Genomic DNA, 23781 nt, shown 5'->3' with positions numbered 1-23781 from the left:
CGTGTTTGGGAAATGACACATCTGGTTTCCACTTTTGGGTTCCGAAACGCCGACGGGCATGATCCGGGGTGATCCCCATTCTGTATCTGGCCTTGGTTTGAAAAAGTTTATAGTCGTTCATGTTCTCCTTAGGCATTTCAGCTGCCACCTCTGCTAAAGGTCCACTGAGCTGTGGCCTCAATTCTACCATGTACTGGTCTTCAGGGATGCTGTACCCAAGACAGGCTCTTTCAAAATTTTCCAAGAAGGCCTCGGTGTCATCACCTGCCTTGTAGGTGGGAAATTTCCTGTGCTGTGGAACAATCATTGGCGCAGGGTTGTTAGGGTTAGCTGTGTTTTGTTTAGCCTTTTCTAATTCCAGGGCCTGCCGGTGGGCTTCCCTCTGGAGTTCCAGCTGTTTCTGGTGGTCTGTATCTTTGGCTGCTTGCTCTCTTTTGTAAGCTGCCTCTCTGTCTTCTTGTTCTCTTCTGTGGGCCGCCTCTCTTTCTCTTAGCTCCATCTCTTTTTGTTTTATTTCTAGTTCCTGTATTTTTTTTCCACATCTCGCTTGTGCTCTGCGTCTTTTATTTGTACCTCGGCTTCCCTTTTTGCCTTAGAAGTCATGGTTCCTGTTTTCTTGTGTTGGGGTGCCCTCCGGTGTTTGTTGTCTGAACTGCAGGTTCTCTGTTGCCTCCTGGGGTTTGCCTAGCAACAGTGCCTTTTTCCCTTTCTTCCTCTAGCTAATCTTTTCAATGTAAAGTAAACCAGAAAAACCACTTTATTTGCATGTGTATAGTGCTGGTATTTGCCTCCTAATGGGAGTGCTATTGTGTGACAAAAGACCCTTAATAGTCTCTTAATGGTTCCTTGCTTAATATGCAAGCCAGAAACTGCAAGAGAGAGCAGAGAAAAAAAATTTCTCTCTGGTTCCTTTTTAAAACCAAACTGTTTCTCTCTGCTTAAAAGCCCCTAGCAGAGAAAAGAAAAATATAATATTCCTACTGGCTTCTGGATTCTATCTATCCCACCGCTACCACCATATCATAACCTAGTCCCAGATTTGGACCTTAGCGTCCAAAATATGGGAGTTAGCATGAAAACCTCCAAGCTTAGTTACCAGCTTGGACCTGGTAAAACTGCCACCACCCAAAAAATTAGAGTGTTTTGGGGCACTCTGGTCCCCCCAAAAACCTTCCCTGGGGACCCCAAGACCCAAATCCCTTGAGTCTCACAACAAAGGGAAATAAACCTTTTCCCTTCCCCCCTCCAGGTGTTCCTGGAGAGATACACAGAAGCAAACTCCGTGAATCTAAACAGAGGGAGTCCACCCTCTCTATTTCCAGTCCTGGAAACACAAGCACTTCCCCCTTCACCCAGAGGGAATGCAATGTCAGGCTAGTAAATCTAACACACACAGATTTCCCCCTGACTTCTTCCTCCCACCAGTTCCCTGGTGAGCTGCAGACTCAATTCCCTGGAGTTCCCCACTAAAGAAAAACTCCAACAGGTCTTAAAAGAAAGCTTTATATAAAAAGAAAGAAAAATACATAAAAATGGTCTCTCTGTATTAAGGTGACAAATACAGGGTCAATTGCTTAAAAGAAATATGAATAAACAGCCTTATTCAAAAAAAATACAATTCAAAGCACTCCAGCAACTATAGACATGTAAATACAAAAAGAAAAACAATAGAAACCTTACTGCCTTACTATGTTGTACTTACAACTTGGAAACAGAAGATTAGAAAGCAGGAAACAGAAATCCTCCCATAGCCGAGAGAGAGAGATTCAAGACAAAGGACTCAGACACAAACTTCCCTCCACCCAGACCTGAAAAAGTCTGGTTTCCTGATTGGTCCTCTGGTCAGGTGCTTCAGGTTACTTTTTTTTTTTTTAGGTGAAAGAGACATTAACCCTTAGCTATCTGTTTATGACAGGCCCTCCGATATCCTTACGGATTCAGGGACAGATTTCCTGGCAGGGACCATGAAAGAACTGTGGGAAACTCCTGGGGTGAATCACTTAGTTGCCACGCCGTACCACCATCAAATCAATGGCCTGGTGGAAAGGTTTAATGGAACTTTGGGGGCATGATCCGTAAATTCGTGAATGAACATTCCAATGACTGGGACCTAGTGTTGCAGCAGTTGCTCTTTGCTTACAGGGCTATATCGCATCCCAGTTTAGGGTTCTCACCGTTTGAGCTTGTGTATGGCCACGAGGTTAAGGGGCCATTACAGTTGGTGAAGCAGCAATGGGAGGGGTTTATGCCTTCTCCAGGGACTAATATTCTGGACTTTGTAAGCAACCTACAAAGCACCCTCCGACACTCTTTAGCCCTTGCTAAAGAAAACCTAAAGGATGCTCAAAAAGAGCAAAAGGCCTGGTGTGATAGACATACCAGAGAGCGTTCCTTCAAGGTAGAAGAACAGGTTATGGTCTTGAAGGCGCAACAGGCCCATAAAATGGAAGCATCATGGGAAGGGCGATTCACGATCCAAGAGCGCCTGGGAGCTGTTAACTACCTCATAGCATTTCCCAATTCCCCACTAAAGCCCCAAGCGTACCACGTTAATTCTCTCAAGCCCTTTTATTACAGAGACTTACAGGTTTGTCAGTTCACAGCCCAGGGAGGAGATGATGCTGAGTGGCCTGACGGTGTCTACGACAAAGGGAAAAGTAACGGTGGCATGGGAGAGGTAACCCTCTCCACAACCCGGAAACGTCTGCAGCGGCAACAGATCAAGAAGTTGATGCACTCTCCCGTGAAAGTTTCCTAACATCAACTGGTTAAAAATTGTCCTTGCAATGTGAAGAATCTTGTAGTTTTACATAATTAGTGGCATATGTAAGGATGCATGTTTATTGATCTGTTTACTTTAAAGTTCTAGGGAGAAATCACTGTGGTTCCACACTGTCAGCGATTTGGGGGGCGTGTCATAAACAGATAAGTAAGAGTTAATAGAACAGAAGTGCTTCGTATCTCTTTGCCTGGAAAGGGTTAACAAGAACCGTGAGCCTGGCTGTCACCTGACCCAAGGACCAATCAGAGGACAGGATTCTTTCAAATCTTGAGGGAGGGGAAGCCTGGGAGAGGCAACGGTAGGGGAAAGGGTTTACTTTCCTTGTGTTAAGATCCAGAGGGTCTGGGTCTTGGGGGTCCCCGGGCCAGGTTTTGGGGGGACCAGAGTGTACCAGGCACTGGAATTCCTGGTTGGTGGCAGCGCTACAGGTTCTAAGCAGGTAATTAAGCTTAGAGGAATTCATGCTGGTACCCCATCTTTTGGATGCTAAGGTTCAGATTGGGGATTATACCATGACAGTAAGTTCCTCCACAGTTGCTCCCAAACGTAGTTCTAGCCAGAATTCCAGAGATACCATACCCCAAACACAGGTCTGTCTGCTTTTTGACCCTACCAGAGAAACAGAACCTTTTAATTTTCTGAGGTAGGAAGAGGAGCATTCTCATCTTTGGTGTTTGTGGATGGTGTAGATCCTATGACATGATTTTTTTTAATGTGAGTAAGAGATTACATCAATGGGCTGTGCCAAAATGTTCCCTCTTCTTCTTTCCTTCTTCTGTGTGCTGTGCGTCTAGGCCAAAATGTTCAAACTTGGGCATCTAAAGTTAGAGACCTAAATAAATTACCCGATTTTTCCAATAGTGGTTAACATCCAGCAACTCCCATTGGTTACATCATAAGGTTTTGTCAGCTAGATCCAAGGGCAATAGGGTCTTTGAGAAGCTAAGAAGGCATCAGAGATGGTTTGGGATTGTGAGGTAAGCATATTTAGCTGGATATTTCTTAAAACAATCAGCAGTGAAATAGTTAACAATGTTAACATTTAAATGCAGCAAAGAATCCTGTGGCACCTTATAGACTAACACACATTTTGGAGCATGAGCTTTCGTGGGTGCAAACCCACTTCGTCACATGTATCTGATGAAGTGGGTATGCACCCACGAAAGCTCATGCTCCAAAATGTGTGTTAGTCTGTAAGGTGCCACAGGATTCTTTGCTGCTTTTACAGATCCAGACTAACACGGCTATCCCTCTGATACTTAACATTTAAATGGTCATCTTTAGGTTTCAGAGTTAAAACTCCATTGATCTGTTCATAGCTCTCAAAGCTAGTGTTTCAGGCTGGCTGCAGACTCATGCAAACTTCACTGCATTGTTTTACACTCAGTTCATGTTTTTAAAGATCTCTTAACATGATATCTAGCGCCCTGGAGAGCTTTTTTCACCTTTGTTACCCTTTTCTGTACTCTCAGTATTTCTTAGCCTCACAACTGTACACCATATTCCAGGGGTCATTGTGTCAGCTTCTTGTGCTCTTTTTCTGCTAGTGATACAAACCTCTGTTCTCTTTGCACTCTTAACTCCTTCCAGACATTGAGAATATGGGGTTTTAGCATCTCTTCTCATCAGTCCCCTGCCTTTTTTTCATCAGGGTCTTGCAATCTCTTATCACCTTGAATATGTCTTTTTTGTTGTTTGTCCAGTCTTCTCCTAGTTGCTTCGCATTAAGTTGCATGAGCCTCCTCAACCCCATTTTTCCTAATTACCTGTAGAAGTAGATATCAGCTGTCACTCTTAGTTCTAGTAGGCCTGCCTATTCCTTTTGCCAGCTCCTTGATGTATAGCATAAACAAGTTAAGCATAAAGGAGTGAGTGTTGGTCCTAACATGTCACTCACCGCCTATCTGATCTGTAGCCATTCAGTGCTGGTCTTCCCTGACAAAACCATGTGTGTTTTTGTGGTAGCTAATGCACATTAGCTATCCTACTGTAAAAACACAGAGGAGACCGGTCACTTTCATTTTATTGAGGTAAACTAGGCAAGGTCATCCATGGTTCAGATGGATGACTTGTTTCCATTTAGGCTTTTACAGCAAATTAGCTGTTGCGTTTGTTAGATTGCTGTAAAACATCACTTTGTTAAGTAGTGAAGACAAAGCCTTAGCCAATGTTCTCTGCCTTCTGTTACAAAGCCAAGTTGGTTAGGGTATTTTTTTTTTTTTAGTCAACTCATTTCACCATTATACTTGTGCTTGTTAACTTTATACAAACTTTAACCTTGAAGACAGTACTCTATTGAAACTCTACTTGAAGCTCTAGAGGACATTCTGTACATTACTCACCATCTACTCTTCATTGCCATTCCCTCAAAGATTTTAATCAGTTTTGTCAACCCTGACCTCCCTTTTGTAAATAAGGGCTGTCTCTAGCCAGCCTATAACTGCCCAAGTTCTTTCCTGTTACCTTTCTGATCCTTCCAGGTCAGAGTTTTGGTCTTGGCTGCATTTCTAATTAACTTGTGAGAGTACCTAAGGATCCCTCATCTCTATTCTAAATGCTGCTTTGTTTCAGACATGGTTCAGCGTAACTATTAATCTTCTTGGTTGCTCAATGACTAGATAAGAAAACATATTTAAAAACACATAGACTCTTCCCTGTCGCACTTCCTATTCTAATCAGAGCAATTAAAATTCTTCTCATGTGGGAGTTTTCAAGGAATATTGAGAGTCAACACAGACTAAGTTTGGGTTTGTGAGGCAGGAGCAACTGAGCTCTAATCCTGGTTCTGTGGCTCTGGGAAAGTCCTTTAACATCTCTTCCTCAGTTTCTCCGGAGGTAAAATGAGGGTAATACTTGTCCCCACAGGAGTGTTGTAGAGATCAATTAGTTGTCTTAATTGTTTGTCTTAAATGCTTCAAATGAATCGCATTGATACTATTAGCCCTTTTCAAAAAGGCCAGATTCTCTCCAACTTCACTGCTGCTTTGAGAGACACTAACAACGCAAAGGGACGGAAACTGACCCATCTGGCCTGCTGAGAAATTTCCCCACTGTGGCAGAATCTTCAGCTGGAATAACCAGCAGAACCAGCTCCTTTGTCCAGTAGACGGGACATGCCAGTGAGGGGGAAGAGATGGTTTGTGGTTGGAACACTCAGACTATGTTCAAATAGTGGATAGCTCATCGGGAGCTGTAAACATTGCTTAGGGCAGTGGTTCTCAACCTTTCTGGGCTCAGGACACAAATGTTTATGACATATTGCGACCCAGTAAATAGTCAGGGGGTTGAGGCCCTGGGGTGGTTTCAAGCAGGTCCTGCCGCGCCTGGAGGGGTTGGGGCCTGCCCAGAGGTGAAAGTAAGCTGGTACATCCAGTATGGCATACCAGCAAGAGCCAGTATGCCGTTCCGGACCGTACCGGCTTCCGCGGTGGGGATTTAAAGGGCTCTGGGCTCCCCACCGCAGCAGGCAACCCAGAACCCTTTGAATCCTGCCCGCAGCTCCAGTGGCTGGGCTAGGAACGGATTTAAAGGGCTCAGAAATCCCCGCAGCGGCAGGAGCTCCAGGCCCTTTAAACCCTGGCCCCAGCCCGGCAAGGCTCGGGGCTCCCCACCACCGTGGGAGCTCTGGGCCCTTTAATTTGCCCCATAGCCCCGGGGGCTCCCAACCACCTCTGCAGCTGAGAGCCTCAGATTGATTTAAAGGCCCTGGAGCTCCCAGGCACAGCCGGTGCACCAGGGCCTTTAAATCTTGAGAGGCCCTGCCTCTTCCAGATGAGGCCCCACCTCTTCTGGATGAGGCTACGCCCCCCTCAGGACTCCGGCAGTACAGGTAAGTCCTGTAAGTTACTTTCACCCCTGGGCCTGCCCTGCACTCACCCCACAGTGGCAGCTCTGGGGCTGCCTGGGGTTGGCTCTCCACTCTCCGGGTTTCCAGCACTGCTCAAATTTGGCCTCACCCCCCCCCACCCCTCAAACTGGACCAAATTTGTGTGAGTGGAGTTGTGACCTGGCTCATGGGGTTTCAGTGCCACTCACTCAAATTTGGCCTACTTAGACTCACATCATGAAAGCTGGGCCAAACCTGAGTGGCGCTGGTACCGCAGACGTTGCAGTATCTGGAGCAGGGAGGCAAACCCAACTGGCTGCGTGGGACAGGAGCCACAGGAGCTGCCATGGAACTGTTTGAAACATTCTGGTGACCCAATTTTGGGTGATCCAACAGTTGAGAAACCCTGGTTTAGACCATCCTCCAGTCTGGGGCCAGCCTGAGAATCAGGGAGCCAGGACTTATGCCCACTGCCAGCGGAAACTGGGCACAGCAGAGCCTTAGTGCCATTGTGCCTGTGTTGGGTCGCCCCCCTTCAAGATACCACCTGATGTGCTGAGATACCACTGACCTTGCCTGTTCTGCCTGCATGGGCCCCCTTAAACCTGTCTTGCTTACCCAGGCTGTTAAGCCTCCTGTAGCACACACATAGGCAAGGTCACACCCCGCTGCAGAATGACACAGACACTGAGATCGGCTCTAGGAAGACTCAGCACTCTGGTGTCTACCTCCCTTGAAGTGCAGGCCCAAAAGTATGCTGTCTTGGGCTGTAGAGAAATCTATACAACTTAAGCTCATAAATTCTTCCACCCCCTCACTGTGGAGGAAGATACGCACAACTTCTTGCCCTCCCCCTAGTTAGAAATTACATAAACTGGGTTTAATAATAAACAAAACAAATATTAACCATAGAAGGCAGAGTTTAAGTGGTTACAGTGATAGCAAACCGTTTGCGTGTTTTGTTTTATTTGCTTAGTAATCTGTTTTGTTCTAAGTTTTATTCATTAAAGAAATTGTCTACAAATAGTAATTTCTCACTCTAAATATGGTCACAGGTAGATTACAGGAAGTCTTGAAAGGCAGCTGCAGTTGACTGCAGTTTGAGTTCAATCCTTCTCCGCTCAGTTCAGTTCTTGCTTCCAGGTGGTCTTCAGTGCCCCTTGGGTGGGGAGGCAGAGGAGAACCTTGGTGATGTCATTCCCCTGCCTTATATAGCTTTTGTATATGGCGGGAACCCTTTGTCTTCCAGTGGTAAAACACTGGCATTCCAAAGGGTGGGTCCAGTACCACGTGACTCAGATGCATATCTCTGCAGAGCTGTGGCAGCCATTACTCGTAGGCTGTCTGGACGGTCCACAGAAAGGCTAAGCTCTTTCACAGTCCATTGTCTTTGCTAATGGGGCATTAGCTCTGTCTGGCTTTTCCATTGCTGTATCTGAAGGACTAGTTGTGGGTGACATCCAGAGTAGCATATTTGAAATACAGATACATGGTCAAGATTCTTAACTTCAGATACAGAAATGATACAGGCATTCAGATTTGATCATTACATTCAGTAAATCATAACCTTTCCAATGATATATTACATGAGCCATCTAGCATAAAGTAGATCTGTTATGTCATATCCATATCATAAGCATATTTTCATACAGAATATGGAGTGAAACATCACACCTTCTCCCTGAGTTTACTGCCAAAGGGTTGTCACTGACCAGTGCGGAGGCAGTATATCTAAAATCCCATTTTTGGCTTTGGCTATGCAACCTCCAAGTGTTACCAAACATGGTAATGTTATCCATAGGCATTTTTGCAAAGTTCTGGGTATCTGTTCCCAGGGTGCCAGGAAACATTGTGGTGTATAGCATTGTGTACATAATGCAGTTATCAATATCTTTTAAAATGTAGGTGTAAAATGTAGCCATTAATGCCATGAGGTGATGTGCCTCAGTTTCCCCTTCCATCCAGCAGTCAAGATTGGTTATACTTTCTCTGCTGTTCCAGGCTCTAAGCCCATTTACAGATACTAACTGAGAAGCAATATTCTTATAGGACTTTTTTGTTACCACTCCTAGTTTGTACCAAAGCTTTTCCCAAAAATCATGCATAAAGAATATGGAGTAAAACGTCACAGTGCCCTTGTAAGTAACCCAGTAATAGAATTAGACTTTGAAAATACACTTTAAACTTTATTTCTCCTACCTGGGACCACTGCTTTATTTTAAATAGCTGTAGGAGTATAGAAAAGGGTGATGGAGAACTTTGGCTGCCTTTGAAGCATGTATGCATCTCATTATACAGAGGGCTCCAGGGAATTAGAATGGAAGGTTGTCATGAACTTTTTAAAAAGTGCTAAAAATGTAGACAGAAGAAAATAGACAACCTACCTGACTTCTTTTCACTCCAATTCATTGTGCTGTGTGTCTGCTATGTGATCTAGGTGAAGTAACTGCTCTGTGCCTCAGTTTTCCCAGGTATAGAATGCGGATCACGTTGCCTCCGTAGCTGTATAAAGTGCTTTGCGAGCTCTGCATTGCAAATGCTACAGTAGAACCTCAGAGTTATGAACACGTTAGGAAAGGAGGTTGTTCGGAACTCTGAACAAAACGTTACTGTTCCTTCAAAAGTTTACACCTGAACGTCAACTTAATACAGCTTTGAAACTTTACTACGCAGAAGAAAAATGCTGCTTTTAACTATCTTAATTTAAATGAAACAAACACAGAAACCATTTCCTTATCTTGACTGAGGTTTTTTTTTAATTTTAATGTTTTGTAGTTCACGTTTAACAAGGTACAGTACTATATTTACTTCCCCCCAACCCCAACCCCTGCCGTTGCCTGATTGTGTACTTCCAGTTCCAAATGAGGTGTGTGATTGTCCGATCAGTTCATCACTCTGGTGTTTATAAAGTTCTACTGTATATTAGCGTTAAACTCAGTATTATGAAGCCCATTTAAGGAGAGAGTAAGGAATCACATTCAGTACATAGCCCAAAACACTGTTAACGCCAATAATTTTTTTTCAGATTGTAATTACTGGGATGAAATTCAGCTCCAGAATATTCAAAGCAATTTAACAATATTAATGCACAGGTGACAGCTCAGAAGGGGGAAAAAATCTTAGCACTTTATTTTTGTTAATAAATAATTGAATCTGGTCTAATCAGAGGAGAGCAGCAATGCAATTAGTCATGAGGGCAAAGATGTCGACAACCAGGCTTTTCTTATCTGGCCAGTATAACAACCACGTAAAAGCAATTTTACTGTACATTGTACCTTATTTTCAAGAGATTTACTATGGCTTAGGTCAACATAATAAACAAGCCCCTTGTCAATAGCCTTACTAACCATTTAAAAAAGAGAGATTAGGTTGGTCTCGCATGGTCTGTTCTCTTAGAAGCGTTGCAGACTTCCTTATTACATATAATGCCTTTATCAGCTTCTGTCATCAATATTTTATCATGTTCTCTAGAATTTTATTTGGGAGTGGAGTTAGATTAATTATATTATAATTTCCTGCTTCTCCATTTTCTCTCTCTTTTCCAGTCCCACACCTAACAGCAAGACGAGGTTGACTATATAATGGTAACAGAAGGGGGAGAGCCTTTAATATTCTGGGAAATAAAGCAGACAGGATTAGGGACTGAGTCAGATTCAAGTTTTATGAGCACAGTAGTGGTGAGGATGCTATCACCACCTTCTCCCGGTACATTTGTGACATTGATTTGGAGACATTCACCATCTGGTCACTGCATCACGGAATTTGAGAACTTTATTTAATTCCCCTCAGTTTTCCCTCCCTCCAAGGTCCACTCTTGATTTGCCTCATAGCTTCTTTGATTCACTAGCCTCAGAGGTTGCATGACTTGGTCTCACCAGAGCTGTTCAGTTCTCAAAGTAACTCAACAGCTCAGCAATGAATCTGTCCCTCTGTTTTAGGTACATTTAGAGTGATCATCATGGTAGTATTAAGTAACTCAGTTTTGCATAGGGTTGTCCAGTGTGAACTCAGCTCTTCGACTCTTCTAGCTTTTGCAGCTCTGCTTCAATGTTTTTGGGTTTGTCCACTTGGACTCAATGGAGAGAGAAGAGGGAGCAGGAGTGGTTTGAGAAGTAAGCATGGGATGGGGTGGGGGCTGACAGGGAGGAAGAACAATGCAGACTGAGTTTATTTATCTTCCATCTCAGTCTCAGTTTAGGAGCTCAAAGGTGAGAATACATGGCCTAAGATGTGTATGAACTCATGCAACATATTCCTGGATCACTTCTGAGTTTGTCTGTCAGCATTCGTTGCCCGTCACAGCTTAGCAGTATGGGAATTTTTTATTTCAAAAGGGCTAACTTTAAAAATTAAGGAAATTAGTTAGGGGAGTGGATTGGACTGAAGAACTTGTGGATCTAAAGGCAAAGGAGGCCTGGAATTACTTCAAGTCAAAGTTGCAGAAACTATCAGAAGCCTGCATCCCAAGAAAGAGGAAAAAATTAATAGGCAGGAGTTGTAGACCAAGCATCTCAGAGAGGTGATTAAGAAAAAACAGAAAGCCTACAAGGAGTGGAAGATGGGAGGGATCAGCAAGAAAAGCTACCTTACTGAGGTCAGAACATGTACGGATAAAGTGAGAAAGGCCAAAAGCCATGTAGAGTTGGACCTTGCAAAGGGAATTAAAAAAGTTCTATAACCATATAAAACAAAGAAAGAAGAAGTGGGACCACTAAACACTGAGGATGGAGTGGAGGTTAAGGATAATCTAGGCATGGCCCAATATCTAAACAAATACTTTGCTTCAGTCTTTAATGAGGCTAATGAGGAGCTTAGGGATAATGGTGGAATGACCAATGGGAATGAGGATTATGTAGGTAGATATTACCACATCCAAGGTAGAAGCCAAAATCAAACAGCTTAATGGGACTAAATCAGGGGGCCCAGATACTCTTCATCCAAGAATATTAAAGGAACTGGCATATGAAATTGCAAGTCCATTAGCAAGAATTTTTAATGAATCAGTAAACTCAGAGGTTGTACTGTACGACTGGAGAATTGCTAACATAGTTCCTATTTTTTTTAAGGAAGGGAAAAAAAGTGATCTGGGTAACTAAAGACCTGTTAGTTTGACATCTGTAGTATGCGAGGTCTTGGAAAAATGTTGAAGGAGAAAGTAGTTAAGGACATTGAGATCAATGGTAATTGGGACAAAATACAACGTGGTTTTACAAAAGGTAGCTCGTGCCAAACTAACCTGATCTCCTTCTTTGAGACGGTAACAGATTTTTTAGACAAAGGAAACACAGTGGATCTAATTTACCTTGATTTCAGTAAGGCATTTGATGCGGTTCCACATGGGGAATTATTAGCTAAATTGGAAAAGATGGGACTCAATATGCAAATTGAAAGCTGGATAAGGAACTGGTTAAAGGGGAGACTACAACGGGTCATACTGAAAGGTGAACTGTCAGGCTGAAGGGAGGTTACTAGTGGAGTTCCTCAGGGATCGGTTTTGGGACCAATCTTATTTAATCTTTTTATTACTGACCTTGGCACAAGAAGAGGGAATGTGCTAATAAAATCTGCGGATGACACAAAGCAGGGAGGTATTGCCAATACAGAGAAGGCCCAGGAGATGATACAGGAAGAGCTGGATGGCCTTGTAAACTGGAGTAAAAGTAATAGGATTAAATTTAATAGTGAAAAGTGCAAAGTCATGCACTTAGGGATTAATAACAAGAATTTTTGTTATAAGCTGGGGATGCATCAGTTGGAAGTAACAGAGGAGGAGAAGGACCTTGGAGCATTGGTTGATCACAGGATGACTATGAGTCGCCAATGTGATATGGCTGTTAAAAAAGCTAATATGGTCTTGGGATGCATCAGGTGAGGTATTTCCAGTAGAGATTAGAAGGTATTAGTACCGTTATACAAGGCACTAGTGAGACCTCGTCTGGCCTACTGTGTGCAGTTCTGGTCTCCCATATTTAAGAAGGATGAATTCAAGCTGGAACAGATTCAGAGAAGGGCTACTAGGATGATCTGAGGAATGGAAAATCTGTCATATGAAAGGAGGCTCAAAGAGCTTGGCTTGTTTAGCCTAACCAAAAGAAGACTAAGGGGAGATATGATTGCTCTGTATAAATATATCACAGGGCTAAATACCAGGGAGGCAGAGGAATTATTTAATCTCAGTACCAATGTGGACACAAGAACAAATGGATATAAACTGTCCATCAGGAATTTTAGACTTGAAATTAGACAAAGTTTTCTAACCATCAGAGGAGTGAAATTCTGGAACAGCCTTCCAAGGGGAGCAGTGGAGGCAAAAGGCATATCTGGCTTCAAGACTAAACTTTGTAAGTTTATAGAGGGAATGGTATGATGTGATAGCCTAATTTTGGCAATTAATTGATCTTTGACTATTAGTGGTAAATATGCCTAGTGGCCTGTGATGGGATGTTAGATGGGAGTGGGATCTGAGTTACTACAGAGAATTCTTTCCTGGGTGAGTCTTGCGCACATGTTCAGGATTTAGCTGATAGCCATATTTGGGGTCAGGAAGGAATTTTCCTCCAGGGCAAATTGGCAGAGGCCCTGGGGGGGCGGGGTTTGACTTCCTCTCTAGGATGGGGCACGGATCACTTGCTGGAGGATTCTCTGCACCTTGAAGTCTTTAAACTATGATTTGAGGACTTCAGTAGCTCAGACATAGGCTAGGGCAGAGGTGGGCAAACTATGGCAGCCCGTGGGACTGTCCTGTCTGGTCCCTGAGCTCCTGGCCTGGGAGGCTCACCCCCAGCCCCTCCCCTGCTGTCCCCCCTCCCCCACAGCCTCAGCTTGCTCACTCTGCCACGGGCGCAATGCTCTGGGTGGTGGGGCTGTGAGCTCCTGGGGCAGTGCAGCTGCAGAGCCCAGCCTGAGCCAGTGCTCTGTGCTGCACGGTGATCGCGGCAGCGTGGCTTGGCTCCAGCCGGGCGGCGTGGCTGTAGTGCCGCCAGCCACCAGTGCTCCAGGCAGCACGGTAAGGGGGCAGCAGGCAGGAGGGTTGGAGAGAGAGCAGGAGCATTTGGGGTGGTGATCAGGGGGTAGAGGTGTAGATAGAGGTTGGGGTGGTTGGGGGGGAATAGGGGGTTGAATGGTGGCAGCGGTCCTGGGGGGTGGCAGTCAGGCAGGAGGTGGGGTTGGATGGGGTTGCAGGGCACAGTCAGGGGCAGAGGTTCTGGGGGCAGTCAGGGGACAGGGAGAAGAGGTAGTTGGATGGGGCAAGGGTCCCAGGGGGGCAGTCAGGAATGAGAGGAGAGGTTTGATGGGGCAGCGGCGGTCCAGGGGCTGTCAGAGGACAGGGAGCCAGGGGTGGTGGATGGGATAGGGGTCCCAGAGGGGCCTTCAGGGAAGGGGAGTTGGATGGGGCAGGAGTCCCGGGGGGAGGGCAGATAGGAGGTGGGGGCTGGGCCACGACCTGCTCCCCTAACCGGCCCTCCATATAATTTATGAAACTTGATGCGGCCCTCAGGCCAAAAAGTTTGCCCGCCCCTGGGTTAGAGGTTTGTTATAGGAGTGGGTGGGTGAGATTCTGTGGCCTACGTTGTACAGGTGGTCAGACTAGACGATCATAATGATCTCTTCTGACCTTAAAGTCTATAATTCTATGATTTTTAACCATTTCTAATGTACAGCACAATGCCAGTCATTGTTACTGATCTAGCACAATGCATGAATTGTTTCTTACTTCATGTGTTATTGTCCAAGTGTTGCACGTTACCACAGCCCCTGCCAGTCCGCTGCATCTGACCTTCCTTCCTTCAGCTCGTACATCCTCCTAGCAATTTTAAGTTCCTTATACCCAAGTTAGCCAAATATGTTAAAGATAAAAAAAAACACCTGAAACACCTTCCCCTGTCTTCCCCTTTACCTATAACAATCTGGGATCTTTTTCATACACATGCCCCAGTTACAGCAGCATTCATACAGCCCCAGGGCAAACTCACACTGTGTCTATCTTTGGAACTAAAGAAAAATCTTCCAAGCTTACAGTAGGGCGAGGGAATATCTTTTATTGGACCTACTGGTGTTGGTGAAGTTTTTTGATGTACACAGAGCCCTTCTTCAGGTCTGCGAAAGGTACTGAGAGTGTCGCAACTAAATACAAGATTGAACAGATAGTTTAGCATAAGTAGTTAGGGACCATTCAAGGCAAAGGGGCCCATTAACACCCCCTGCATAGGACAAAAAAGGGGGTTAGAGGGTTACAGATTGTTATAGTAAGTCAGGGGTCGGCAACCTTTCGGAAGTGGTGTGCCGAGTTTTCATTTATTCACTCTAATTAAGGTTTCGCGTGCCAGTAATACATTTTAATGTTTTTAGGTCTCTTTCTATAAGTCTATAATATATAACTAAACTATTGTTGTATGTAAAGTAAATAAGGTTTTTAAAATGTTAAAATTAAATTAAAATGCAGCGCCCCCCCCCAGACTGGTGGCCAGGACCCGGGCAATGTGAGTGCCCCTGAAAATCAGCTCGTATGCTGCCTTCGGAATGCGTGCCATAGGTTGCCTACTCCTGTAGTAAGCCATAACACCAGTGGCTTTATTAAGACCATGCTATTTAGTGTTGAGCAAAATTACAAATTTCAGCTCCCAGGCTTGTCTTCTGAAAGTGTTGTGATAAGTCTGACCTATCGGTTCTCATCCTCAGAGAAAACCTGCCCAATATGCAGAGAATAAACATTCTGATGAATGCTGAAGCTGCACAAAAGACTTGCCAGTATTTGCAGGCTCTGGGAGATATGCAAAATTTACCCTGCACTTCAGACAGCAAATGTGTTTCCCTTCCTGTCTAAAAAAGTGAGCAAACATTCTCAAGTATTGGCAGGGACAATATGAATCCAAACAGGATGACAACATCCTTCCCTGATCTAATTAGCTTTATTGGCAGCACTTGGCAAAAGCCTCAGGTCTGCACTGCTTAAAAAACAAAACAAACTGTTGAACAAATGCTTTGGTTATAAATAAGCTGTTTTTTTAAAAGAGGGGAATGGTGAGTGCTTTGCTTCAGTGGATCTAAACGGTTCTTTAGATTAGCTAGTGCTCCTCTCAGTATCCCTCCCCTTCTCCCACCAATGGGATTTCTTCATTCACCAGATGCCCTTGGGAGAACACTGAGGTTCCACAAAGGGCCCGGCCTACTGCAAAATTCACCCTAAAACTACAGTCAGCAGGAGTGCTTCCTTCCATCTACACTGGGAAATCTTCTAACCAGTTCACCTCAAAGGAGTTCTAAAAACTGCTTAGAGCTGTAGAGTAGGCCAGTTTTAGGCTAAGGAAACCTGATCTGTTTTTACTGAGACAGTTTAACCCCTGCTGAGAGGGAACTCAGAGCCTGGAACTGGTATACTGAGATAGAGTCTCAACATACACACTAACTGGTTGGTCATAGGGGCAGATGAAGCTCCACTTCTCATTATAGACATTCCCTTCCTGCTACACTGAGAGCTGTATGGTGGGAGGACCCCTCTGTTATAATTAAGCGTACATTACTCACTAGAGCAAGGCCTGGGAGTCATGTGAGCCTTCCCAATCCCAACTCCCTCGGTCACTGGTTTTTTGTTTTTGTTTTTTTTTTTTGTTTATTTTTTAATTTCCTTCTGATGCCTAGGCAGGAAAATTCTAAATCCTGCAGCCGAGAATCTGGAACTTTCAAATGCCATGGTTCTCAATAACATTTTAACCAGTTACCTAATCCCCCTTCTCAACAAGGCTGGTGTGGATACAGCCCAAGTGACTGGGTAGTGTACTTAGGATTTCTGCAAGATTATTTTGGCACAGGAACATGTTTGCCCAAAACATCTTAGGTGCTCAGCTGCTACCCTAATGCGGCAATATAAGTGCCCAAACAGATTTTTTTAGGTTAAAATGCCATCTGTTTTCATATCTCACTCTAGAGACACGATGGGTCCCTGGCTGCCTTCTCGCTCTACACGTCTGTGTACCCAGAAGAGAAATCCTGATTATATGCATTGGTCTGTCAGTAAGTTCTGCATACACTAAATCTTTGGTCAGATCACATTGCACCAGTAAAGGGCAAAGAATAGATTCTTGTTTTTGCTTCAACAACAGAAAGGGTAGCCTGGTCTACATTAGGAAGTTGAACCAGTATAACTAGCTCAGTTAAAGGTGAGATTTTTTTTTTTTACAGAAGTAGTTATACTGGTATATCCCATAGTCTGGACGCAGTCATTCTGGTATAAAGGTCCTTTACACTGGTAGAACTTATTCCCCATCCACCATGGGATATGCCAGATCAGGGTATGTCTATACTGTAAGTGCTGTAGCATAGACACTAGCTACAGCAATGGAAGGGTTTCCCATCGCTGTAGTAAATCCACTCCCTTGAAAGGCTGAAGCTAGGATAATGGACAAATTCTTTCATCAACCTAGTGGTGTCTTAGGTTGGCCTAACTGCGTCTCTCAGGATGTGAATTTTTCGCACCCCTGAACAGAATAACTCAGTTGATCTGTGTTTTAGGTGTAGATCAGGCCTTAGCATATGCACATACACGCTAGGGTGTTGTACCAATTTAACTATCACAGTATAGGTAAAGCAATCCAAGTTTTAATCTGTAGACAAGACCATTGCACACAAAGGCGTAAGTTCTCAGGAGGACACTGGCGCCACGAAAACATTGGAGGAGAAAACAGTTTATCCATTAGCCTGATGGCTACCTCCTTAAATCTGATAGCAGCCAAACACCTAACTATAAAGGGTTGGAAAATTTTTCAACAAAACGTTTTTCTGATGTAAAAATGAGATTTCTTTTTCCATCAAAAGTTGCCCCAGTTCCCCTCCATTTTCTGAGATCCTCAATCTGAACCTGTTGCAGTTCACCTAGTGCTAGGTTTATATTGCTTGCCTGCACCAAGGCCGTTATTTTACTTGGGGCTTTGTTTTGTTAGTTCTGTGATTTTGCTTAAACTTAAAAAACAAAAATGTTTGGACAAATAGCAGGCATAGAAGTGTTCATCCTGAAAGTGAAAGACGAATGTTTAATAAAATAATAGCATGTGATACTTGGAGATCATTAGAGACATTCTATTTGCAGCATCAAATATAGTGGTGAATATAAGCACCACCACTGTAATAAATAAAAGTGAAACTCACCAGTCTATTTTAGGGCCCAACCAAGTGAAGTGGAAAACAGAGTCTAAATGGTGAAATGTATAATTTTTTTTAATAATCTAAGGAGTTTTTAGTAACAAATACAGGTTTTTTAAAATATATATATTCTCTGTTGACAGTGTATCTCTTAAAAGGCAGGTTTGACCAAACCTCTGGGATAGAAAAGAGAAATAGTAAAAGAGCCCTTTGCAGATTAAATTATTGAGGATAATTCCCTATAGATTTTGTCAAAATCTCCATTAGATTTCTTTCAGAGTAGCAGCCGTGTTAGTCTATATCAGCAAAAACAACAGGACACTTGTGGCACCTTAGAGACTAACAAATGTATTTGAGCATAAGCTTTCCTGGGCTAAAACCCATTTCATCGGATGCATGCAGTGGAAAATACAGTAGGAAGCTATATACACACACACACACACACACACACACACACACACACAGAGAGAAAACATGAAAAAATGGCTGTTGCCATACCAACTGTAATGAGAGTAATCAGTTAAGGTGGGCTATTACCAGCAAGAGAAGAAATCTTTTGTAGTGATAATCAGGATGGCCCATTAGATTTCTGTTGTCCCTGCCTGCAATTTACTTTCTTTGTCCCAAATCCGGAATTCCTTACTCAAGCACACTATGCATTAATCTTAGTGGGTATTTTGCTTGAGTAAAGACAATATGTAGGGCAGGGATAGGCAACCTATGGCACAGGAGCCGAAGGCGGTACGCGAGCTGATTTTCAGTGCCACTCACACTGCCCAGGTCCTGGCCACCAGTCCGGGGGGCTCTGCATTTTAATTTAATTTTAAATGAAGCTTCTTAAACCTTTAAAAGCCTTATTTACTTTACATACAACAATAGTTTAGTTATATATTATAGATTTATAGAAAGAGACCTTCTAAAAATGTTAAAATGTATTACTGGCACGCGAAACCTTAAATTAGAGTGAATAAATGAAGATTTGGCACACCATTTCTGAAAGGTTGCCGATCCCTGGTGTAGGGTCTTCAGGATGTGGCCTCTTCTCCAGAATTGCCAACATCAGTCCTGTTCAAGAATTATTGGTGGATTATTTTTATGTGCTGTCTAGTGTTTGAGCATTTAGGGTACATATTTTCGAACTTTTCTCTGCAGCCATGACAGCTAGAAACTTTAAAATAAATAAATAGGAAAGCTGAGATTCTCATGTAATCATATGACTGGAGGAACATGGGGCTTTAACAGAAAAACTACCAAATATTGTGAGATTCACGATAAAATTGCGAGACTTGACAGTGCTGCAATATCACTGGAATCCCTATTGTCCAGTCTGTGAATTAAACTGGGTAAGTGTGTAATTTACTGTTTGCAATGTGCATTTTTTTATTTTACTGCCTCAAAAGTCTGCAAAACTTGTGAGTACTAAACAAACAGTATACATGGTTTCAATACTACAGAGCTGAGTTCAGCATAGAATCTTGAAATCATTTACTCTCACTGTGATGCTTCTGGGCAATCTGTGCCATTAGTGAAACAGTACAGTCAATCGATAATAACAATTAATGGGATTGACCTACTTGTTAATTACTGGCTCAGGGCCTATCTTTTTCTCTATGAAGTAAATTTATTTAACAACCACTATATGGCCAGCAGGGATTTGGTTTGACAAAAACTTATGCTTATTAAGTTTGAACACACTGGGGTACAAAAATTCTTGCTCTGGTTGTCAGCCAAGTAAACATTTTAGTGAATGCTTTTTAGAAAGGAGAGGTGGGTAGTTGCAATCTAGTAAATACATATTGAACAAAAGCATGCAAGTAGTCCTTTTAGTGCTGACAGCTTGCTCTGTTTTATGCAGTAGGCAACAATAAGGACAGTGATTGCTCTGAAGAGATTACAGTTTAAAAGAGAGATGTTTAGATGACAGGATGCATGAAGAAATCCAGAGTGGGGAAAACCCGGAAGTATACATCAGTTAGATGCATTCATTACATTCACGCATTGCTATGCAAAATCTAACTGTCTACCAATACATCAGATGTAACCTTTTAATAAGCAGTAGGCTGTAAACGGTATATTTGTCTCACACAATAGATCAGTGACATTAATACCATGTGCTAGATCTCTTGTGTACTGAAGAATATTTTAAGATGACTAATAGCAATAAGAATGATTACTAAGGACTATTTAATTACTATATCCTCCTCATCAACCTTTTTCCTGTGTATGCTTTTAAAGCATTGCTCTCACCCTAAAAAACAACTTCACATTACTGGAATAGTCCCAGAGATTCTGAAACTTCAAATGAGCATTTTCCTTTTAAACCTATAGCTGAGTCAAACTCTGCTTTGTTAAATTCAGAGTTACTCTGCTGATGACCAGAAATCTCATGAGTGCTCCAAGAAGAAAGCATGCCATTTTTTTAAATACTATTTTTGGAAGTGCCTTGTCTGTGAGACTATTGTGACATGTCATTGTTAGCCATTGGGATTGTCTTACCTAGTCCCACTAGCAATGAGGAGTGGGGAGGAACATGGCAGTGATTACACTGTTCAGAAGCGTAGGTGATTATCTCAATACTTGTGTTAACCTAAAGCCTCTGACCATACTATCCAAACTTTTAAAAAAGAAAGTCTGGCTAACTTTGAATAAGGAATGAGTTTGAGGGTAATGTACCAGTGTTGTCACACCAGGGGTGCAACTGTTAAATATTTGGACCAAGATTTTCAAAAGTGACCAATGATTTTTGGGTGCCCATCTTAAAATACTTTGCATGGAACTTGATATTTAGAGTGGGTTGCTCACCATTTTCTGGAGCCCATCCACTGAACATCAGGTCCCTTTAAGGTGTTTCAGATTATGTACTCAAAAACACATGCACCCAAAATCCCTCATGATTTGAAAATCTTGGCCTTGGTTTTTTATTCTGTTGCATTAAAACTTTGCTACAAAACTTTATTGGTCAGACAGCCAATTTCATATTTTGTTCTTACAACTTTTTCTCTCTTTTCATGCAGCATCACAATGTTACATCATCTAGTATTTCTCTTAGGAATGTCGCTGGTAGCCAGAGAAATATTTGCACTTACAAGCTGCTATTCCAATGGCCAAATTGCCAATTATTATTTTTGTAACCTCACTGAGGTTCCACCTGTGCCCAATAATACAGTTATACTCTGGCTAAGTTACAACAAAATCAGGCAAGTGAATGCATCCTCCTTCCCTCTGCTGGAACAGTTGCAGATTTTGGAAATTGGAACCCAGTTTGTCTTTACTGTTACCATAGGGAAAGCAGCTTTTAGGAACCTGCCAAACCTTCGAAACTTAGATTTAGGAGACAATAAGATTCTTCATCTGGATCCTGATGCTTTTGTGGAGTTGTCAAATGTACATACACTCCAGCTATATCACAACAGTCTTGAGGAGTCCATTCTGGAAGAAGACTATCTTCGAGATATGATCTCCTTAGAATATTTGGATCTTTCTGGAAACAAGATCAAACGCCTTCGCCCTCATCGCTTATTTTACCATCTAAAATCCTTGCAAATTGTGAACCTGAAAAACAACGAGATACCCATCTTATGTGAAGGAAACCTTGCTAGCTTCCAGGGAAAATTCTTCACATTGTTTATTCTCAATTCTAATAAATTATACTACCCTATTTCTATGGACTGGGCCAAGTGTGGAAATCCTTTCAAAAACATAGCCCTGGACACCCTGGATCTTGGTGGTAATGGCTGGGGTGTAGATATAATGCAACACTTCTGTACAGCTGTGAATGGGACTTCAATTATTTTTTTGAAGCTTAGCTATCACATAATGGGTCCAGGATTTGGCTTTAAGAACCTCAAAGATCCAGACCAAGATACATTTGCAGGGCTAGCAAGAAGTGGCATTCGCTTACTGGATATTTCACATGGTTCCATTTTCTCTCTCAATCCTTATGTATTTCAGAGCCTTGGTGACCTGGAATTGCTGAACCTTCACAACAACAAGATAAATCAGATCCAAAAACAAGCATTTTTTGGCTTGGGAAACCTAGGAACTCTCAACCTGTCATATAACATTCTGGGGGAGCTGTACGATTACACTTTTGAGGGGCTTCAGAATGTGATGCATATTGATTTGAAACAAAATCATATTGGAGTAATTGCTGGGAATTCGTTCAGGGATTTAAGAAGGTTAAAGTTGGTGGATCTCCGGGACAATGCCATTAAAACTCTCCCTTCTTTCCCAGCCATGATTACTCTTCATTTAAGTGACAATAAGCTAGCATCTGTAGGTAACCAGAGAATAAATGCAACATTCCTTGTCTTGGAAAGAAACAGATTGGACAATCTGGGTGATCTTTATATTCTTTTACAAGTTCCAAATGTGAAGTATATCTTGTTAAGACAAAATCGCTTATCTTATTGTGTTAAAACTGTTAATGTTATAGAAAATAACCAGTTAGTCTACTTGGATCTAGGAGAAAACATGTTAAAGCTTGTGTGGGACAGAGGTTTATGTTTGGATGTGTTCTGGGCACTTTCCAGACTAGAGGTGCTCCACCTGAATAACAACTACCTTACTACCCTTCCACAGGGTATTTTTAGTGGTCTAACATCATTAAACAGACTTAATTTAGCCTCCAACCTGTTGTCTTATCTTTCTCCTGGTGTTTTCCCTGAGAGCCTAAAGACACTTAATATGTCTGAAAACCAACTTCTTTCACCTGCCCTTGAGCTCTTCATGACTTTGAGTATCCTGGATATAACAAATAACAGGTTTTACTGTGATTGCACTTTAAACACCTGGACAGCACAGTTAAATCAAACCAATGTGACCTTAGCTGGCTCAGAAAATGACACATACTGTGTCCTCCCACCTTTTTTCACAAGGGTTCCACTCTCTTCAGTGGCACTTGATGGCTGTAATGAAGACGAACTCCAGAAACCTCTACAGTTCTCACTGTTCATCTTCACTTCAGTCACTCTGATAATGTTCCTAACAGTAGTCATCATTTTTAGTCATTTTCGAGGGACTTGTTTTGTCTGGTATAAAACCATCAAAGGTGCTCTGCTAAAAGAACGTAAGCAAGCAATAGATACAAGTACATATAAATATGATGCATATTTATGCTACAGCAGCAAAGACTTTGAGTGGGTCCAAAATTCACTGATAAAGCACCTGGACTCTCAGTATTCTGAGAAAAACAGATTTACTTTGTGCTTTGAAGAGAGAGATTTCCTGCCTGGGGAGGAACAGATCACCAACATCCGTGATGCCATTTGGAATAGCAGGAAGACCATTTGCATTGTGACAAGGCAGTTCCTCAAGGATGGTTGGTGTGTGGAAGCCTTTAATTTTGCCCAGAGCAGATACTTTTGTGACCTGAAAGATGTCCTCATTATGGTTCTTGTTGGGTCACTTTCTCAGTATCAGTTGATGAAATACAAACCGATTAGAGTCTTTGTGCAAAGAAGTCAGTACATGCAGTGGCCTGAAGACCATCAAGATGTAGACTGGTTTTTAAATAACCTTGCTCACCAAATTCTGAAAGAAAAAAAAGTGAAAAAGAAATCCAGTGTTATAGAAATGCAAACTGTAAGGACAATCTCATAATTAGGAGGGTTGCTCATGGTTCATATTATTAGTGCTATAAAACAGACTTTTGTAGTTAAATTTTTGCTTGTGGCTTGACAGTTACTTAAATATTCTAAATCCTTTTCCACCTGTGGCATGGCAGGAAAGAAACACAGGCCATGCTTCAGCTTTCCCTGACAAATGGGTAGAATATAACTTCCTTGGTTTAAGTTTTAATAAATATGGCGTCAGCTTTAAAGTCACCAGCAAATGGAATTAACAAAATTCAATCACTCTAGGAACTATGGCCCATATTTTCAAAAGAAGTCACCAAATATGAGTGTCTCAAATTTGAGTGTTCAGATTAGGACACCCTGGGTCTGATTTCCAGAGATGCTGAGTGCTCACAGGTCCCCATGACAATGAGAGGAGTGGGTACTCAGCAATTACAAAAAACAGGTGCATGTTTTTGCAA

General features: G+C 42.6%; 1 protein-coding gene across 4 annotated transcripts in view; it reads left to right on the top strand.

Moving 5' to 3' along the window:
* TLR5 (toll like receptor 5) overlaps positions 1–23781 on the top strand; it is a 47750-nt gene that overhangs the window by 23379 nt on the left and 590 nt on the right. Inside the window, exons 2-3 of one of the 4 annotated variants that reach the window (XM_050948487.1) lie at positions 16534–16615; positions 20759–23771. In XM_050948487.1, the coding sequence (XP_050804444.1) occupies positions 20766–23345 (2580 nt within the window). In that variant the 5' untranslated portion in view covers positions 16534–16615; positions 20759–20765 and the 3' untranslated portion in view covers positions 23346–23771. Of the gene's footprint in view, positions 1–16532; positions 16620–20349; positions 23772–23781 lie in introns of those variants that run through there. The other 3 variants (XM_050948485.1, XM_050948486.1, XM_050948484.1) reach the window with 3 other exon arrangements.

This window comes from Gopherus flavomarginatus, chromosome 4, assembly GCF_025201925.1.
Source record: "Gopherus flavomarginatus isolate rGopFla2 chromosome 4, rGopFla2.mat.asm, whole genome shotgun sequence".
NCBI classification, from domain to species: Eukaryota; Metazoa; Chordata; order Testudines; family Testudinidae; genus Gopherus; species Gopherus flavomarginatus.
This window is presented reverse-complemented; position numbering and strand designations above follow the sequence as displayed.